Below are 20,827 nucleotides of genomic sequence, written 5' to 3' on the forward strand. Positions count from 1 at the left end.
ACTCCTGAACAAAGATTACCCAATGGAAATATAACAAACTCCACCTAAGATTCACGACAGACATAATTCATTATTGGAAAGCTTTCATCTTGGTATATAGACTCTTGTAGACTAATTTTCTTAGGTTCCTTATGAGTGCCAGCTGCAAACCCAACATTGATTTTCTCCACCAGGATCTTAGGGTTCAACGTTTCCTGGACTTGTTTTGCTTGTTCCAACTGATAACAAATGATCTCTAAAGGCAAAAGGTACCCTTCCAGTGCCACACAAATATTGATGCTTTCAAAATGAAATATCCCATTAGCAAACACTAGCTAGCCTCCCCAGAATCTTCTGCAGTGATATCTCACTAGGTACCACAGTGAGGCAGAATTCACTGTCTTTGTTTTCTTTTTCTTTGAAACTGAATGTTCAGTTTCTAAAGCATTTAAAGTGTTATTCATCCTGTCATTCTGTGTGCTGAGCATCAGTTTTCATAGCTGTAAATGGAAGAGGGATAATATCTAAGTGCTGGCATACACATTAAAAGAAGTGATGGAGGGAAAATTTGACTAACCCAATTCCTGGTACAGAGTACATGTTCAGAAAGTTGTACCCATAACTAGCACTTCAATTGTGGATTAAACCTTGTTCCTAGAAATAGTCATCAATACAGTCTGGTTTTTACCCAATTTTTTGTTGAGACACAAGCATCTCATTTCTGAACCTTATTAGCAATCCTTAGGGAATGTCAAATGGAAGAATCATGCACTGTGGTAATTAATTATTGGTGTAGATAAAGGCATCAAGAAAGTTTTAAACTAAACTCCCTGCTTATCAGGTGTCTAATATAACTCTTCCACAATGATTACTTAAAGAAAGCTTAAAGGGGGATGTAGGAAAATAAAGAGAGGCTAGAAAGATGGCTTGGCAAATAAAGTACTTGGTATACAAGCAGAAGAACCTGAGTTTGGATCAATAGCACCTACATTAAAAAGCTGGCTACTATGGCACACAGTATGTACCTGAAACCCCAGTGCTTAGGGAACCATGCAGGGGTTGGAGAGGGGACAATAGAGAGATCCCTAAAACCTCCTACCCAGGCTAATCAGTCTAGCTAAATAAATCAGCTTCAGGTTCAGTGAGAGACCCTGTCTTCAAAAATAAGGTTGAGAGCAATGGAAGCCACCCAGTGTCGATCTCAAGCCTCCTCATGTGCACACATTGGTCTCACACATCCACATGCGTGTATGCATCCATACACAAAAGTGTAAGTTTTACCATATATAATTTAAAAATAACAGAGAGAAGCCCACATTTTGAAAAAAAAGAAAGAAAGTGGAGAAAATTATTATGGGAAATGCAGATTTGATATCAAATTATGTTTTAGTCTTTAATTCCAAATGTGTAGCTTATTATTTTCTTTTCTTTCTATCGGCTTATTTCTTGATTATCCCTTTGTAGACTTTAGCCTTGCTACTCTCAGTGGAGTCCACCAGCAGTATGGCTATCATTGGGATTGCATTAAAAATAGAGAAATCAAACCCTGCCCCAGGCTGCCTTCAATAGAACTGGCATACTAACAAGCTCTCTAGGTGATTCCCATGTACAATAAAGTTTGAGATATACTGGTTAAAGGAATTATATAACCTGAGTGACCATATTGTCTTCATTAAAAATCTGTGTAATGTGTTATTGCTAATTTGCAGATTAAGGAAAGTGAAACTTCTATGTTGAATGTCATTGGGAGTCAGTTATTATTCTGCCAACCACAGGCCTCTTGAGTCATTCATAGCTTTAAAAAGTGTAGCGTACAATAAGTGGTTCATGAAAATGAATGAGTACATAGGAGTGAATCACACATCATTTCATACACAGGGACAAGCTAGCAAGGCAAATATTGTGTACATACATATTTTGTATCATTGAAGCTGTATCAGAATATGGCACAGGTCACAAGTGGACAGTAATTGACTGCTCACCAATAGTATCAGAGCATTTTCAAAAAATACTCAATATTTTATTGCTCATGATATTAGCAGATAAGGTATTTTGCCTTTAAGGGTGCTAAGGGTTATCCCATTTTCTCTTGCTCTGCCTTTTATCTCTGTCATATAGTATACTTCTGCTTAGCGTCTATATTGTTTTCAGTTTTTGACAGATTTTCCACTGGACCAATGGATTACAAGGATCCTGGAAGAAACACAGGAAGATTCAAACTTCTTAATAGTGACAGAAAGTGGTTTCTTCTCACACATTTGGCTGGAAAAGGTCCAGGGTTCAGAATGATGTAGCGTGGTGAAGCAAATATGTTCCTGTAGTTTTATAAACTAAAATTTATAAAAAGAATTTATAAAGTAACATTTGAGGGGAATAGAGGAAAGATCAGGTAGAGATCTCTTCACAATTTAATCATGAACACAAATATAAAATTACTCTAAATTATGTAGACAAGCATGCAGTCCTTATAAAATTATGAAACTACCATGTCAAAATTTGCATAAGTCTCAACTAAAAGAAAGATCTAATGCGAATCTATTCTGAAACATATCTGATGCTACATGTCATTGGCAAGTGCTGGATCTTTTGGTATGTGTTGCCAATTTCAGTATCTCAAAGACTTTCTTGTCAAAATTTTCCATTTCTGTTTGTCATTACAAATATATTACCTAGTCTAAAATGCAGAATGTTTTTCTGATGTAAACATATTTGAACAAGTAAACTGCCTAATCCATACATTTTCTTTACTCCTAAGGAAAGGAACTTGCAGTTAAATTAGGAGCAGACTCAAAGAATGTTTGGCAAATGTTCGGCTTTCTGAAAACTGTTAATTTGAATTAATGAAAAGCTTAAGTCATAAAATAGCCTTTCAGGAATACATGTTTTAGTAGCCTAGAGTTTAACAAGAGCTATGTGAGTGATAAAGTGCTATTGAGAGCAGCTCATCTTAGACCTGCCTTAAGCAGATTGAACAGAATCAATGCTTTCTCCTACTTTCTCCTATAACAAGTACATACCCTCCCTTAAAATCTCCTATACAATTTAGTTGTCAAAGGATTATAACCTTTGAGTGAGAAGATATCTTAAACGCCATCCAACTCTACTACAAACCCGTACTTGCAATCTTACTATCACAGTCTTCACGGTCATTTTGCTACCTGGTCACTGACTTGCAGGTAGTATTTCCCTTCAACATTTGGAAAAAAAACTGTTAAAAATTTTGAAGGGAACTATTCCTGTGTAAATGTCTAGATTATTAGACTTATATTATATTGGAGGGTACTCTGCATGTAACTCCCTTTCCCAGAGGATAGACCTTCAGTTTGCTTAAATACTGTCATTAATTTTATAATCCACCCACCTTTCTTCCCCCACGTCTCCTTCCATCAAATAGTCCTAGTTTCTTCTATATTGTTTCCAGCCTCTTTGCTTTTCTTGCATCTACTCATTAATTATAGCGTCAGGACTCAATCCCAGTTGTTTCTGGAAATATTTAGTCAATACATTCATAAGTGTATTAATATCTAGAATATTACGTGCAGTGGGCAGATCATCTCTAAAGTCCCTAGTTTCTCCCAGCCTCCTCAAGATCCTTAGACCAGAGACAACTCTGTCAAAAGAAGTCATTTTAATTCCCCCTGAAATTTCACTCCCAGTGACATGCTCTGATCTCTCCTCTGTGCCTTGAATTATCCTTCTAGTCTGGGCTGCATTTGCAAAATTCAAAATGAATGAACTTGGAATTAAAATGAGGCTTTGCTTCATTCAGTAAGGCTGAGTCACTGATGAATACAGTAGCAAAGCTTATCTATGAAAAGACTCAACTGTTGACTTTGAACATGTGTGTCCTTTGAGAAGTTATATTCCAGTAGAGTTTAAGTCATAGAGTACAGAGTGTGGAGACATTAGTTTCATATACTAAATGATAGTGATCTTAATATCGCACATTGAAACCACTAGCATTCCTTAGAAATGTAGTTTATTTAAATATAAGAGTAAATGGTGTGTGGGAAATAATTTTAATGTAGACTTGGTGAATGAAGATATATAAATTATGCATTAATCCTTCCTCTCCTATGCTGAATTAAATATTGCATTGGTTGAATTCATTCGAAGTCACTTTAGTATACATTTTAAAAATAAATGACATATGAAAATGAATGTAGTAGAAGTGGGAATTTAGCTGACCAGCTAACAGCTTTAGGCAAATAACTAAAAGTGAAATGCAGTGATGCTTTGCCAACTTAAAAGTTCCACAGTGGATACAAGACAAGAATAAGGGCCTGAACCAATTATTTTAATGTTGATATTTGTTCTGCTTTTGAAAACTTGTATGTCAAGACAAGTATTTCCGTTTTTGCTTCATTTTGTTCCTGGGAACAGTCCCAGCCATCATCATAGAAAGTGAAGCTTAGACTTACTTATATTGCTTCCATTACTTAGCAGACTGGGTGCAGTGGTTTTTATGCATGTCTGTGATCTCTTAATTATGTGTCTCAAACTAGAAAGCTCTAGAACTTTTCTTTAAGTTTGAGACACATTCATGTGATGCCACCCCTGACCTAAACTAATGTAAAGTACACTGCAAACGTTACTGTTATTGTTTCATTAAGGCTTTTGATTTGTATTTACCATATGCATTTGTCCATCAGAATGACTTTGCATAAAGAACACTTACATTAAACACACATGTTCCCACAGTTTCCTATTAATCCTGTGAAGATTTCATTCTGAGTTAGTTTAGAGGAATAAATTGAATCTGCTAAGTAAAATATCTGTGCTTTATGTGTATCATGCTAGTGCTTTTATCTTGAGGGCATAAACTCAGTGGTCACTTTGTTTTCTTATAGAAATTTCAAAAAATAATCTAGTAAATAGGAACTCTATCCAGAAATATCCCAAAGTAAACCCAGAGCCTGTTTTAAGTTGATAATAGCAGGATGACTAACTTCTTACAAGAAGCCACAAATAAATGCATGCACAAATGAATATTAGGAAACAGCCTTTTACTGGTAAATAATAATCTTCGATCCAAATTGGATTTTTAATCCCTCAATTCACCACCCGGTATTCTCAGCATTTCAGATGTGTTAAATTATAATTGAAAATTTGCTTGAGGGAAATTGAGGCCAAATTTGCTTAATCTCTGGATTAGTCTCACTTAGATATATTCTCTTAGTCTTTAGTAACTAAAGATAAAAACAATTGGTTCAATTTAAAGTGTACTTTAAATTGAGTTTATGGAGTTATCACTGGCACTTAAAAGGAGTTCTGCAAAGAACTGTAGAGAAATACAAGCACCAAATACAGGCTTCCTCCCTTTCCTTGTAAGAGAAACACACACACACACACACACACACATATATATACAGATATAGTCCCCTATTTCTTGTGCTTTCGTCTAATCTCTTGGTGTATTTGACAGAGAAAGTGCTTGTGGATAGCATTTACTTGGCAGCTAGCAATTTAAGATGAGCCTTTGTTCTATGAAAGAAAACCTAGGAGATTAAAGGAACACACTTTAGGGATTGAAGTTATAAGTGGTGAAAAGGGTTCTCTGTGTTGAATGCTGCCATAAAAGGATCTCATTTCTTCCCTAGCAGCAGGGAAGGAAATCTTCATCCCAGTGATGAGAGCCACAGTGTTGGAGGAGAGCTCTGCTGAGGATGTGGGATGGGGCATGAACCACTATAGCTTCAGGCAAGGAATAAAGGTCTATGCTTCTAGAGTCCTGCACAAGAGAATTCTTGAAATGTCTATCTTAGGTTTGAATATGAGCCAGAGAATTAGGTGGCCCCCAAGGTTAGGGCATGGCCTCTTATTTGAACTTTTTGCTTCAGATTTGAAGAATGATAGGTGAGAAAGCCAAGAAAATTGCAGTAGTGTGTGAACTGAGAAGCACAGGGGTAGGGTGACAAGCAAAAGGGGGGACCAGACATAGTATCACAAGCAAAATGCGCTACCCCAATTGATCTCCTAAGGAAGCCAGGGTTGAAAAGATTCACAAAGATGAAAACCCTCCTCAAAGTTTGTTTGTTTTTGTTTTTGTAGTTGTTGTTTTTTGTTTTTATGGCTTTTTTCTGTACAGTTCATAATAGAAAGAAGAGCAGAACTCAATCCAAAGAAACAAGAGGCAAAGAGACGGAAAAATCCCTGTTGTGGTCCAGAATGCTCTAAGACTGTTGATTCAGTGCAGTGCACAGAGAGTCAATGATTGGTAATGAAGAGCTGATTCCCAACAAGGGCAGAGTAGCAGATGGTGTAACTCTTCAAATAATTTGTTTGATCAGCTTTATACATTTAAAAATCAATCATTGGAGATAGTTGTCTTACATCCTTAATAAAATTTACAAAAATGAGTGTGAAGAACACAAAGAAGTACATTTTCTCATTTCTTTACTCCTGTATCCAACAGACCCTTGGAATAATATGGACTGAGCCTAGCTCCTTTAAAGGAGCTAGGGTACCATAGTGCCAGATGCTAGTCTCCACCATGAGGTCTAATCAAGTCCCTCCTTGACCCTGGGCCTTAATTTCCTCCACTAAAAGGAAAACTGAAGTTACCAGTTCTTAGAAATATGACTACACTGGACTATACTCTGCTGTTGGATAATGCTCTTGTACACTGTAATGAATTATCACTCATATTGGCTTAATAAAACACTGATTAACCAGTAGCCAGGCAGGAAGTATTGGTGGAGCAATCAGATTAGGAAAATGCTGGAAAGAGGAAAGGCTGAGACACAGTCTCCAGTCAGACACAGAAGAAGCAAGATGAGAATGCCTTATTAAGGAAAGGTATCATGCCACATGCTTAAACATAGATAAGAATTATGGGTTAGTTTAAGTTGAAAGGTAATTAGTAATAAGCTTGAATAATAGGAGAATAGTTTATAATTAATATAAGCCTCTGTGTGTTTATTTGGGACTGAATGACAGAACTTGTCTACAATACTCCAAGAATTTAGGAATGGCAGTAAGATAACAATAAAAATGGAATATTAACTGAAATAAATGGGAAATTTAAACATCTAAGTCTCGGGTTCTAGTCTGTATCCATAAGGTATGAAATCTCTGCTGAAAGTTTCCGTGTGGAATGTGATGGTGGGGAGGCTTTCCTGGGAGAAAAGAAACTGTGCTGGCTCAAAGTGCTGCCGTTCCAATCAAGCCTTTGATGTTGGCCCTGCCACTGGGCTCTTGATGCCCTATATTTTGTCTCTGTTGGATGGGGATCCTGTGTTCTACTCTGCCTTCAGCTCACACACTAATAAGTCTTTATGTTGAATGGGACTGTTTGTTTCTAGTCTGAGACCAGATGAGGCAATAAACGATGTCATTTTTCTTTCAGCCCACTCTTGGCCACACCACAGCCTCCACCTGTGGTGGGGTCTGGCAGCTCCAGTGAGTCAGAGAGCAGTTCAGAGTCAGACTCAGATACTGAAAGCAGCACTACTGACAGTGAGTCCAATGATGCTCCTCGAGTGGCCACTCCAGAGGTGAGTGAAGTTGTCAAGGTACCAATATCCATCTATGTGCTGAGCCTCAGGCAGCATGCCACATATATCACCAGTCTAAGTACTGGAGTACAGTAGCTACTTCAGAAACATAGCCAGAGCTGTGATGAGATTATTTCTCTAAAGCACATATCTGTATATGTCCTAACATATATAGATTCATTCTGTGTGCTTCAATTTGTTTTGTACAGAATGCTTGCTGTATGTCTGATTTTCTGTGAGAGTCACTTAGCTAGTCTGAGCCTCCAGCTTCATCCTACAAAAAAGAACCAGTACATTAATGATGAAGCTTACATTGAATTTTTTAAGTGAAGAAACAAAGCCAGTTATGACCCACTTCTGGGTCTGAAGATTCCTACCCTTAACTCTATTTTTAATTCATTAAAGTGATAAATGGATCCTAAATGAGGAAGACTTGAGAAATATGTCTTTACATAAAGGTAAAACAGCGCTCAAGTAGTCAGATGCTCCTTATTTCAATTCACACCATATGTCTGATAATAAGTCATGAAATGTTTAGCCTGGCACCACAGAACACCAGAACAATTAACTTTAAAACAGAAGAATTAGGTTTTTCCCTTCCCGTCCTCTATGAGTTGAGGATAAGTGCTTTGGCTTCCCGAGTCTGCATATGGTACAACAAGGAAATTCATCTCCTGGATCTTTATACATTTCTTTTTTAATAACCAAAAAGAGGAGGCAGTAGTCTTTTTATTGCTGTTAAAAATAGCAAATGCTGTGTTCGACACTTGACTTACATTTTCTCATTTCCTCTTGCTAACAACCCAATACTGTATTCTCTCTTACTATAGTCCATTTCATTGGTGACAATGTGTGTTTATGAGAAGTTAAACCAAAACTACCCCTAAGCTCTCATAGTTATACAATAGTAAAGCTGGGACTGAAACCCAGATCAGTAAGCTGCCAGAGTTAGTTTTAGCCCTGGAGCTACACTACTAAGCATAGCAGCTCATATAGTTCCCTTCATACTTAACCTGCTATTATCTTCTATAGGCTGGGATCACAGCTACTTAATTCTTTTCAATTCTGCCATCCTCTATTTACTGGTGCCACATGATTGGTAGCTTTCAGAAGAAGAGATATTCTAATAAAAATTATGGCTTTTTATTTAAACTGGTAGAATTCAGAGTTGAATAGCAAGAGCCTGAATTGAATATGCCATTTCTATTGCTTAATAGTGAATGCTAATATCTACACATACACAACTCTATAAATTGATTGTTGCTCATGTATTTAGGAAAGTGTGGTGGTTTGAGGGAGTCAATTTTTTTAATCCTACAGTAAAAACACAAAGATAGTGTTGTTTTCAATGAATGACAGCATTGTGTAGTAGATCCTAGTATTTCTGAAGATGGAAAGTTTTTCCTTCTGAACATGCTTGAAAAACACTTAGATTTCTTTTCAGGATTAATCACCATTACCTCTGTCTCCTGGTAATAGGTTGATCAATGATTCTTAGCAAAAGACTTTGGGAACAGAGTTCTCTCTCAGGAACCCTGGGCTACAGTCTTAAGCATCTCCTTGAGAAGAACTACTTTGTAGCTAGAGTAGAGAATATTTTCAAAAGGACAATAGAAACTGATGTTAAAGAAAAAACAGACTTTGGTTGATTTGTAGCTGGATGACTTTTATCTAGTCAGATGCAAGTAGTAACCAAATCACTCTTTCAATCTTCTCTGAAGGTATGTTTCTCAATGATGATAATGATGATGATGTGATGATGATGATGATGTGTGTGTGTGTGTACACGTGGATTGTCATTTAATATTCAAAGTCATCTATTTGTTTGTTTTTGTTTACAAGGTCTCAAAAAATAGCCACAAGCCCAAAATTGATATATACTCTAAAATATCTTTGAAGATTTGCTCCTCCTCCAGAGCCACACCTGGTTTATATGGTTCTAAGAATGAACCCCAGGATTTCATGCATGCTAGGCAATTATTCTGCTAGCTACATTCCTAGCCTACATCATCCGACATTTTATAAGCAAATAGTCACTACACAGAAAGTCCCCCTAAAGTATTCACAGATGCAAAATTCATACTTGTTACTGTTTCTCAATCTGCAGCCTGAGCCACCCTCCACCAACAAATGGCAGCTAGACAAATGGCTGAACAAAGTCACATCCCAGAACAAGTCATTTATTTGTGGCCAAAATGAGACACCCATGGAGACCATTTCTCTGCCTCCTCCAATAATACAACCAGTGGAAGTCCAGGTCAAAGTAAAACCAAACCCCAGCCAAACTGTGGCTGGACCCAAAGAAAGGCCTCTCCTCGGCCTCATTAGGGAGAAGGCTCGACCTAGGCCCACTCAGAAAACCCCAGAAACAAAGGCTTTGAAGCATAAGTTGTCAACATCAGTTGACACAGTTTCTCAAAGGACAATTGGGAAGAAACAGCCCAAAAAGGTTGAGAAAAACACCAGCTTTGAGGAGTTTACCTGGCCCAAACCAAATATTACCAGCAGCACTCCCAAAGAAAAAGAAAGTGGAGAGCTTTCTGACCCACCGCGAAGCCGCAACAAAGTCACCGCCCATAAACCAGTCCCTAGGAAAGAACCAAGACCCCACGCCTCTTTGGCCACTGAGAAGAAGAAGTACAGAGGGCCCGGAAAGATCGTACCAAAGTCCCGGGAATTCATTGAAACAGATTCATCTACATCTGACTCCAACACAGACCAGGAAGAAACCCTGCAGATCAAAGTACTGCCTCCTTGCGTTGCCCCCGGAAATCACACTTCCAAATCCAAGGATCTGTCCAGTGCCAGCCTGACCCTTAGCACCTTGACCACCAGTAGCAGCAGCAGCAGCAGCTTATCCACCAGCAATGAGGAGACAGCTTTTTCACCTCCTCCTGCCATGCAAACTGAGCTTTTGTCCCCACTACGGGAACACGAAAATCCGAAAAATCTCTGGGTGAAGATTGACCTTGACTTACTTTCGAGAGTACCTGGCCAAAACACAGTCCCAGCAACACCTGCCAAGGCAGAGCACAAGGAGACTGCCTCAAAACCCAAGCGTCAAACTGCTGCCACCGCTGTGGAAAAGCCAGTCGCTAAGGGCAAGCGTAAGCACAAGGTGAGTTGCCCAGTGGAGGCTTGTTGTGCGAATTCTAAGTGATCTTAAAATTTGAAACCCGGTGTTAGATATTGGGGTAAATGCTGAAAGATCGGACAAGCAGTGCAGCCAGCCTCTTAGAGAGACCTTTTACTTCTATGAATCCCCAGACTAAAGTGGGCAAGATCCTGTCTCCAGGAATCCTCAGAATGAATGTTCTGAACTCTTGTCTTCTCCTGCCTTATAGTCCTCTCTCTGCCCAGCCATATCCCTTTCCTGTGTCTGCCTCCCTAGTCTGGGATTAAAGGTGTGAGCCACTGCCTGGCTCTGTTTCCCTTTTAGACTGGATGATCTCTTGTTGTCCAGGCTGGCCTTGAACTCACAGATATTCCTCTACTTGCCTCAGCCTTTTGAGTGCTGGGATTAAAGCTGTGTGCCACCACTGTCTGGCCTCTACTGGCTTAGCTCTGTACTCTTTCTCAGGCAAGCTTTATTTGTTATATCACAAACAAAATATCTCCACAGAGTCTGCCAGGTGGCTGTGAGAAGAGTCTAACTTTATCTGTAGTCTTGTTTTTAAGGAGACCAATGGCAGGGGACCACAAACTTTGGTAAAGGAAATGACATTTTCTAAGAAATTTTATGCTTGGCATATGACAACAGTGTTAGGGATGATCAAGGTGTTATGGGAGCCATTGGCAAAGATAGCTGTTAAGGAATATGAGAAATAATGACATATAAGAAATGAGATTACAAAGAAGCATCTTCCCCAAGGTAGCCAGTCCCAGAAGTCAGCTCCTTAAGTTGCTCCCAATGCAAGTAGCTCCTATATTATGTGTTACAGTTCCCCATGCCAGCATCAGCAGGGGGCCCGTCTGCCTACAATGGCCAAGTGCATCTTCTCCACTTGTTTTTTTCTTTGGAAACATATTAATGCACTAATGAGTCAGCTATGTTGGGGCATCCTGGCATCTGGCACAGGAAGGCTTTAGATAGCCTTCTAGGATTACTGACCTGTTTGAAGGATTGCTCTGTGAAAATCTCACCTAAACATGCTTTGGTTTCAATTCTAGGCCTAAATAGGGTCACCAGAAGAGGAAATACAAAGTCACTTTTACCAATTACAATATGTCTAGATATGAGTTTATGGCTAATAAACACTTTCTTATTTACCTCTGTATTTTGGGTTAAGTTTTCAGAATCAAGTCCTCTTGTGGTGCTATTTTGCTAATAGTAAGCACCATAGTAGGTAGAAGTACACCTCCTAATCCTTTCTATTTTCCCTCTGTTTCTCTCAAGGAGGATGTCTTGAGCTTGGTCATTGCTCATTTTGTTAAGAGAAGACCTGTAGACAATAGCAACTTTTTAAACAAGGCACTCGAACGACAGTGCTCAGGGAGAGGACAGTGTTCAGGATTGGGGAGTGCTCAGGGACAGGGAGTGCTCAGGGATGGGCAGTGATCAAGGATGGGGAGTACTCAGGGACTGGGGAGTGCTCAAGGATGGGGAGTGCTCAGGGACAGGGAGTACTCAGGGACAGGACAGTGCTAAGGGTTTGGGAATGGTCAGGGACAAGGAGTGCTCAGGGACAGGAAGTGCTCAGGTACAGGACAGTGCTCAGGGACATGGAAGTGCTCAGGGATGGGGAGTACTCAGGGACAGGGAGTGCTCAGAGACAGGACAGTGCTCAGGGACAGGGAGTGCTCAGGGATGGGGAGTACTCAGGGATGGAAAGTGCTCAGGGACAAGAAGTCCTCAGGAAGAGAACAGTGCTCAGGGTTGGGGAATGCTCAGGGATGGGGAGTTCTTAGGGATGGGGAGTGCTCAGGGATGGGAAGTGCTCAGGAACAGGACTGTACTCAAGGACAGGGGAGTGCTCAGGCATGGGGAGTGTAAGGGACTGGGGAGTGCTCAGTGACAGGGAGTGCTCAAGGACAGGGAGTGCTCAGGGACAGAAAGTGCTCAAGGACAGAACGGTGCTCAGGGTTGGGGAATGCTCAGGAACAGGGAATGCTCAGGGACGGGGAGTGCTCAGGGATGGGGAGTGCTCAGGGACAGGGATTGCTCAGGGATGGGAAGTGCTAAAAGGCAGGGAGTGTCAGGGATAGGGAGTGCTCAGGGTTGGAGTGGCTCAGAGACAGGGAGTTCTCAGGGACAGGGATTGCTCAGGGATGGGGAGTTCTCAGGGATTGGGAGTGCCCAGGGTTGGAGTGGCTCAGGAACGTGGCAGTGCTCATGAACAGGGGAGAGCTCAGGACAGGGAGTGCTCAGGGATGGGAAGTGCTCAGGTACTGGGCAGTGCTCAGGGACAGGGGAGTACTCAGGGATGGGGAGTTTTCAAGGATGGGGAGTGCTCAGGGATGAAGAGTGCTCACATACAGGACAGTGCTCAGGGATGTGGAGTGCTCAGGGACAGGGCAGTGCTCAGGGACAGGAGAGTGCTCAGGGATGGGGAGTGGTCAGGGACAGGGCAGTGTTGAGGACCAGAGGAATAGGGGCTCAGATGAGTCCTGAGGAACAGGGAATCATGGGAGGCAGGGTTGTTAGGAGACAAGAAGTTGTGTTACTGGGAACACCAGGTGTCTAGTTTCAAATTTGAGGTTGTAAGTACTTTGAGGCCAGCAAATAGTATACTAAAACCAGCTGTAGAGAGGAGCAGATTAAGAGGCTAGTGTCCCGGAATGTACGAAAATACTTTGAGACCGAACATTTCTGACACTCTAAGTCAAAGAACTCTAGGAGAGTGGGCAGAAAAGTATGAGTAGAATGGATGGTACCGAAAGCCTGGGGATTCCTGGGATAGAGGAGTCACTAGGAGGTGGAGGAGGGGCAGGACACTGGGCATCACTAGGAGACAGTCAATTTCTGAAAGGGGTAAAAGTTGTAGAAGACTTGGACAGAGGGGGCCAACTTCCCAGGTGACAGGGACACAAGAAGACAGGAAAGTGGTAAGGAAGCAGGGAGTGCCAGGGAAATGGAAAGACAGGAGTCAAGGGAAGCTGTAGAGACTGACTGGCTAAAGGGGATTGATCAGTAGGAGGCAGAGCAATGCTGTCAGGCAGGTGAGTCCTGAGGAGAGGCTTCCAGGCTCAGAGAAGCTCAGTGCTGCTTAGAGAGTCACGCAGGAACTTGTCCAGCAAAAGAATTCCACAACAGTGAGTAGAAGTGTGGGGTCCATGGCCTGCCCCTGGAGTCTTCTCTCTTCTTGATGCCAGCAGTAGAGTGAGAGTGAACACATTTAACAGCGAAGGACACGTTTTGCAGATGGACCATTCCCTTGCATATTGTTGATTTTATAGACAGCCTTTTTAGGTCACCCTCAAGCCCTATGTTATTTAAACAGGGTTTGTACCATGTTGAGATTACAATGTTCATTTCCGAACTAACCTTGATTTTTTTTAGTTATATAACTGGTGACTTCTATTGTTTTTTTTTTAAATTTTAAAGTTTTTTAAAACAGTCTTTTTTTCATTCTACATGCCTATCCCAGTTCCCATGCCCTCCCCTCCTCCCACCTCCTATCACCTCCCCCCACCTTTCCCCCACACCAACCCATATCCGCTCCTCAGAGAAAATAAGGTTCCCTATGGGGAATCTAACTACCACTTTGTAAAGGCACAGTGGATGAGAGAAGCATTGAAAATAATAAATTCTCTTCACTTTCATTAGGAGGTTCCTATGCTACACAATCTTTAATCAGAGATTTACAGTGAAGTTTAACCCTCTTATGTGCCAACCTCTTGGTAGGACTAGACTAGGGAATGTTGATTACATTTCTGTCTGATCACAAGTACTCATTTAACTCCCCAATCTAATCTAGAAGTTTAAATAGAAGCAAACTCTCTTGTCCATTTTTTCAAATGCGTGAAACATGCTTGTCTGAATGTGTGGTGTATCTCAAGCTCTGTATATTTTTCCCCTTCTAAAAGCCAGCAGAAGCAGCAGAGAAAATCCCTGAGAAGAAACAACGCCTGGAGGACAACACTATCTGCTTGCTTCCTCCTTGCATTTCACCAGCCCCACCCCATAAGCATCCCAACACTAGAGAGTAAGTTTTCCCTGTTTCAGTGTGATGACCCTTGGATGAGTGTTTTGACTTTAAAAAAATCATATTTGAACATATTGGGATCTTCTTGTTCCATTATAATGTCAAACTAGAATCAAGAGTGATTTTTGCCAAACAAAAAATAAAAATAAAAAAGTGAATTAAAAAGAGAAAAATATCAGAAAAATGTGTATCATCTTAATCAGGTCAATGTGCTTTTGGCCAGGATTTAGTTCTGATGATGACTGGACAATTTCCCTTAATCTTGATATGATGCCTCATTGAATGCCATTTCCTGATGTTAATACAAATCTTGAAGACCAGTCATCCCGACTCCACAGAGGCCAGGAGAATGACATGCTTGGGAAATTGTGCTCTACCCCCATGGAGGGCAATTCTGTGTTAAGAAAAGCCTGGTAGAGATGAGTATGCTGATTCTAACCAACTGGCCCCTTCTCTCCCTTCTTTCTCTTTGGCAAATTTCCAAAATCAAGCAGGAGGCTTCCTTGTCTTTTTCCCAGTCGAAGAACATCATCCTTCTCCAGAAAGGCTAACCCTCTGTGTCTAGCAAGTATTGTGAACGAGTTCTTTCTGTTTTATAAATTTCACTTAACTAACAATCATGACAGCTACTCGAGACATTCTGTCTGTGTAATTATTGCAATAAATTCATTCAACATTGGAGATTACTCCCTTCAAAGACCAGTTTTGGAGTCTATTAGCAGCCCAAAGCAGAGAGACAATCTGGACAACTGCTGCTAACAATTGATCTCCCAGATTACTGTTTAACATCAGTGCTACAGCATCAATCTGCCACAGATGAAATGTTGGGAAGAAATTATTAGCTTGCATGGGTCTGGCATCTTGTTTTGAAATGAAAGGCAGAAACAGAGTCCTTTTTGCTAAATCTGCTCTACATAACAACATTTGATCTCTAAAATGCCTGCCCCCACTCTGAAAACCAGTTACTGTTTGTGACATATATATATATATATATATATATATATATATATATATATATATATATATATACTCTTTGGTAGAGTCTGTCTTTACAATATTCATTAACAGAGCTCACAGAAAAGAAAACCCAGTGATGGCAACCTGAGTTCATTTTGTTCAGGGCAACCAAGTGGATGAGAAAACAGTGATCTTGATGGTCAAACATAATCATTCCTAGTCTTTCTTCCAGAATGAAACAACATAGTGGTGGTGCAACACCTCCTCAGTTACCAAGCTGGGCCCAGTTCAGACTACCTACAGATAAAACATAGAGGCCAGAGCAGTGGGATATTGCCACACCTTCAATGCCTTACTAAGCAATATTACTAAGCAACCCAGTGAATTGTTGCTCTCTTTTATGGAAGAGTCATTATCAAAGTAAAGTAAATCTCAATTAAGGAATAGTATTTTTATAGCACAGGCTTTGTATGCACTCTGCTCTTAACACTAAATGGAAAATTACTATTTCTCTGGGAGAAGTATTGATCACTCAGATAGGACCTTCAACAGAGTCTTATGTTTGTTGACAGCATCAAATCCTTGGAATTGAAGAAGGATAAGGCAGATTGGAGTCTTAAGGGTCTTCTTTTGGGAACCCTCTAGCAAGCTTTATTTGCTACCTTCTTCTTTGACCCTTCACTCTAGATCCTTAGAAACTCCTAAGAGAAAAGTGTTCACTTTTCTAAATCAACTTGTTAAACCCAGAAAAGATGTTATGTCTGATTGTAACAACTCAAGTTACCCCATCAACCTTATGAACATTCTTTTGAATACTTCATAACATTTAGAACTTGACAAAGCCATGGTAATATTCTTTCTTCCTGATCTACTGTCCTCTTGTATTCTATTTAAATTAAATCAAAAATACAAAAAAAATCCTTTTGTGGTTGAAAACCATCACAGTGAGAGCTTTCTTAGAAAAGGTTCCCTGGATGTCTTTTGTCAATGAGATTATTAAATATTCAACAGTTATAGTTTGCTACTGGGTAGATGAAAAAAGGACTAAGACACTGGTACCTACTGCACAAAATGGACTGTTTCTCCATTTGTCAGGTCAGTAACAGATGGGAAACTGCTGACATCCAATTTAAGACCAATTACCTCTCAAAAACAACTCTTCATCTTGAAACCTCACTACCTTCTCAGCCAGCTCAAGTGGAGGGGCTGATTACAAATAATGAGTCACGTCCTGTAGAGATCACAGCAATAGTTTACTTATGTGTGTATGTACATACACACATATCTCCAAAGCTCATGTACTAGCATAATTAGTTTAATTTATGTGTTCTATTGTTGGTGGAATTTCTTCATGGATAAGAATCTTGATCCACAGCTAGAGAGGTTACTAAGTGGTCCAGAGTGCTTGTTGCTATTGGAGAGGATCTGGGTTTGGTTCCCAGCACCTACATGGTAAAACACAAACTCCTGTAACTCTAGTTTCAGGTAATCCAACACCTTCTTCAGATTTCCACAGGCACTATCACACACATATATAAATGGAAAAACACTGATGCACATAAAGAAATCTAAAACAAAAAATTCCTGATCCATTTGTTCACTATCATTTTATCTGGCATCACAACTGTGTTAAAATGGCTAACATTTCAAAGAAATCTTAAAAATAATTAGGAAGTATTTTATATTAATTTTAGTCATTTAAGATAATGGCAGAGACATTTTCACTGTTTAAATGGTTCACTACATAGCTATAAAATAGGATTGCATTTATGAGAGAAAAGATGAGGAAGAGGGCATGTATTGTTATAGTTGCCAAATCCTTATGACAGTAAAAGGAAACATGGACCTTGTGCTTATTTTTCTTTCAGGAAATCAGACTACCTGAATGCTTGTTCATCCTTGATTTGTTGCTCTGAGATATAGCAAATCTGTATATCTAGACACTGACTGAAATTGACCAAGAGGAAAACATAAATTCTTGTTGACTTAATTTGCCATTGAAAATTGCAGTCAATAATCATGAAAAGTAAATGGCTGCACAGTGCAATATTAGTTGTCTAAGAGAAGATTAAAATTCAAGTCATCTTCATTGATTAATCCAAGACAGTAACTAAAATGAAAATCCATGACCCAATTACCATGTAAGGCAGTTAGCATAAGATTTTAGTTGTTCTGTTTTATTTGAAGTCTCAGTCTGTTTGATGGTGCCCATTTAATGGGCAGATAAATCACTTTAAAAGCACAGGGGTACTTTTAGTATTACAGATGTCTCTTGTCGATATCATCAAAGAATATTTTAAGTGGACTTTTTTGAAGCGTATTACATCTGTACTTCAATTTAACAATTTAAGGTGAGTGGATGTTTATTCCTTAGCATTGAGATACAGCATTTTACAATCAATTTACAATGTTTTACATTAGTCTTTAGTGTGTAATTTATTTCTTAGTGTATAAGCACAGTATATCTTTTCAAATATGAAATGTATCATTTATTTGTCATTCATTGCTAGATTGTTTGGTTAAGTCTTAATAGGAAATATCCTGAAAAATGGAAGGCTTGACATCTACATGGTGTTTTCTATAGAAAAAAATCTAATTGACACCAATCTTGATAAGTTTCAGATATCATATCATATAAGATAGCATTCATTAAATATCTACATTGATCATGGGATTTTGTTTCTAAGACATGAGTCTTGTATATGTATGTATGCATGTATCTTCATATGTATGTAATGAAATTCTTTCTAATTCTATGCATTGTCTGTGTTTATAGACATATATTCACATAAGGTAAAGAATCGTTAAGTTACATCAGCTGAAAAGAGCAGCAAAGTGGCAAAATTTCCAAATAAAGCAATGTGAGACTTTATGACACCCTACACTTTTTGTTTCCACAGAAATTCATCCAGGAGAACAAACAGGAAAAAAGAAGAAAAGCTGTTCCCTCCTGCACTTTCCCCACTGCTGGAGGACCCTCCACGTCGCAGAAATGTCAGTGGCAACAATGGGATCTTCAGTCAAGACAAAAACACCTCAGTGGCTGGACAACTCACCTCCTCCAAGCCTAAGAGAAGTGAAGGCAAATTCTGTGCTACTTTCAAAGGGATAACTATAAATGTAAGTTTCTTACAGGAAATACTATGTCAAATAAAACAATGTTAATGCAGTTTAGCCAGTGGGACTTTGCCTCAGGAATGTCACAAGAGTGTAATAGGCACATAAAAGCCAAGTGGGTCATTGTATACAAATGTAGTGGGAGGCTGATTGTTGGTTCCCAGCCATACTCAAACTCTATCAGTTTAATATTATTATTTAATATTATTATTTTTATTATAATAATAGAATGTCCTTTGATTCAGTCTTTGTATCTTGAGGGTGAATGCAGAAAATGCCATGTAGACGGCACTGATCTAGTGGATGAAAGAAACAGATGGAATCAAGGTCACCCAAGGTCACGAAACAGGAAAAGGGAATCCCAAATTGCTTCTTTCTACCACTCAGATTTGTAAATGTGAATTGTTGGAAAAACAATGGTTAAACTGGATTGATCTTAAATATGAATCTATTTCTAAAAGGCACACTAATGTTTCTACACTAAATGACTCTATAGTCCTTTGTATTTTCTGCAATGCAGCTTGATTAGCATAGATTCTAGAATGGTATCATTTCAATATCCATAAACAATGTCACTTTATTTTTCAGCTATAGGAATATGAACTATTGAAACCATGATAGAATTAAAGAATGTTAATTTTAAGAATAGAGTATTAATTTTAAAGACTAAAGAATATGACAAATATATATCTCCCCTTGAATGTAGACCTATGCACACATCCACACATATATCAATAAATGAGGATATACATCACCCACATATGCCCACTTTTCTTTAAATATGAAAATATGAGCAACTTCTTAGATTTCTGGTATAACATTTTTAGACCTGAACTCTGTAGTCCATTTAACAACTCATAAAAGGCAATGAGGTTTCTTAACATTGAAGACCCTGACACACAAGCCTTCCTTATTTAAAATATCTAAGATGACTAGGATGACATGCTTATTTAGGTAAATGCAATTATAAATATAAATATTTGTACCAGTGTGAAGTTGAAATTTTCCATATTTGCAAACGTGTGTGTGTGTGTGTATTTTTTCACATAAGGTAAATAATCACCAAATTACACATCATTTCAGCTGAAAATAATCGATAATGCTGATAATTAAACTACTTATTCTAAATATTATAAATTTTATTATGAGAAAGGTAATGCGTCATGAAGATATAGTCAGGTACCCAAGAGATAGAAATTTCTGGGGAAATGTTATAAATACCAGTATATTTTTTTCCTGGAAATGCATCATTCTTTCATGTTTTATGACAAATTTCTGATTTCTTAAAATGTATGGACTTGTGGACAGATTTCATGTTTACATTCTTTTCAGGATCATGACTGTATCTAATCTTTTCCAGTTAGATGTTTCAGTACTATCATCAATGCCTTATGTGTGGTACATATGGTGTTTCAAGGTTCATGTCAGGTATCTTGGTCATAAAAACAGTTGACACTGTCAGTCTGACTCTAACAATGAAGATATGGAGCTGGTATAGGAGTTTCTTACAGCTGTACATATCTGGTCTACACACAATATATGGTTATCTTTAAAATATTTTTCTATATACATCATAAGAATTTACACACACACACACACACACACACACACACACACACACACACACATATATATATATATATATATATATATATATATTCTGTACATTTATATTAATGTAGCCTAGGTAGTAAGAATTATCTGATAGCCATGAAGCTCAAGGATCAAGTGGAAAAGATCAATTTTCATGGATTTAAGGACTACCATATTTAGCTTTTATCTTTAAAGTGAATTCTTTCACCATGGCAAGCATGCATTCCTATGTGCCTGGATACACTCAGCAAATTCTAAGAGCACTGGGTGAAGGGGCATAGCCATAAACCAGAAATGGCTTTTAATCTGAGGTGACCAATGAGACATACTTGTGCTCAAAGGAGAATATAAAATGGCTGGTGATTTATATCTAAAAAGGGAGAGAGACAAGCCTGTGAATGGTACAAGGGACATGAAAGTGCATTTGGCTATAGGAACAAGGTCATTTTGCTAGTGGAAGAGGCACTTATCTCTACCTGACTGTTGCAATACTCCTATGATGGAGACAACCACAAGAACTGGCAACTGAATTGCAAGCTC

At 38.9% G+C, this 20,827-nt stretch overlaps 1 protein-coding gene across 2 annotated transcripts in view; it reads left to right on the forward strand.

The window, feature by feature from the left end:
* Aff2 (ALF transcription elongation factor 2) overlaps positions 1 to 20,827 on the forward strand; it is a 530,318-nt gene that overhangs the window by 477,699 nt on the left and 31,792 nt on the right. For both annotated transcript variants that reach the window (XM_075957146.1, XM_075957147.1), the window contains exons 9-12: positions 7,328 to 7,475; positions 9,583 to 10,593; positions 14,502 to 14,620; positions 18,478 to 18,697. In XM_075957146.1, the coding sequence (XP_075813261.1) occupies positions 7,328 to 7,475; positions 9,583 to 10,593; positions 14,502 to 14,620; positions 18,478 to 18,697 (1,498 nt within the window). The remainder of the gene's footprint in view (positions 1 to 7,327; positions 7,476 to 9,582; positions 10,594 to 14,501; positions 14,621 to 18,477; positions 18,698 to 20,827) is intronic.

The sequence above is a fragment of the Microtus pennsylvanicus genome, chromosome X, assembly GCF_037038515.1.
Source record: "Microtus pennsylvanicus isolate mMicPen1 chromosome X, mMicPen1.hap1, whole genome shotgun sequence".
NCBI lineage: Eukaryota > Metazoa > Chordata > Mammalia > Rodentia > Cricetidae > Microtus > Microtus pennsylvanicus.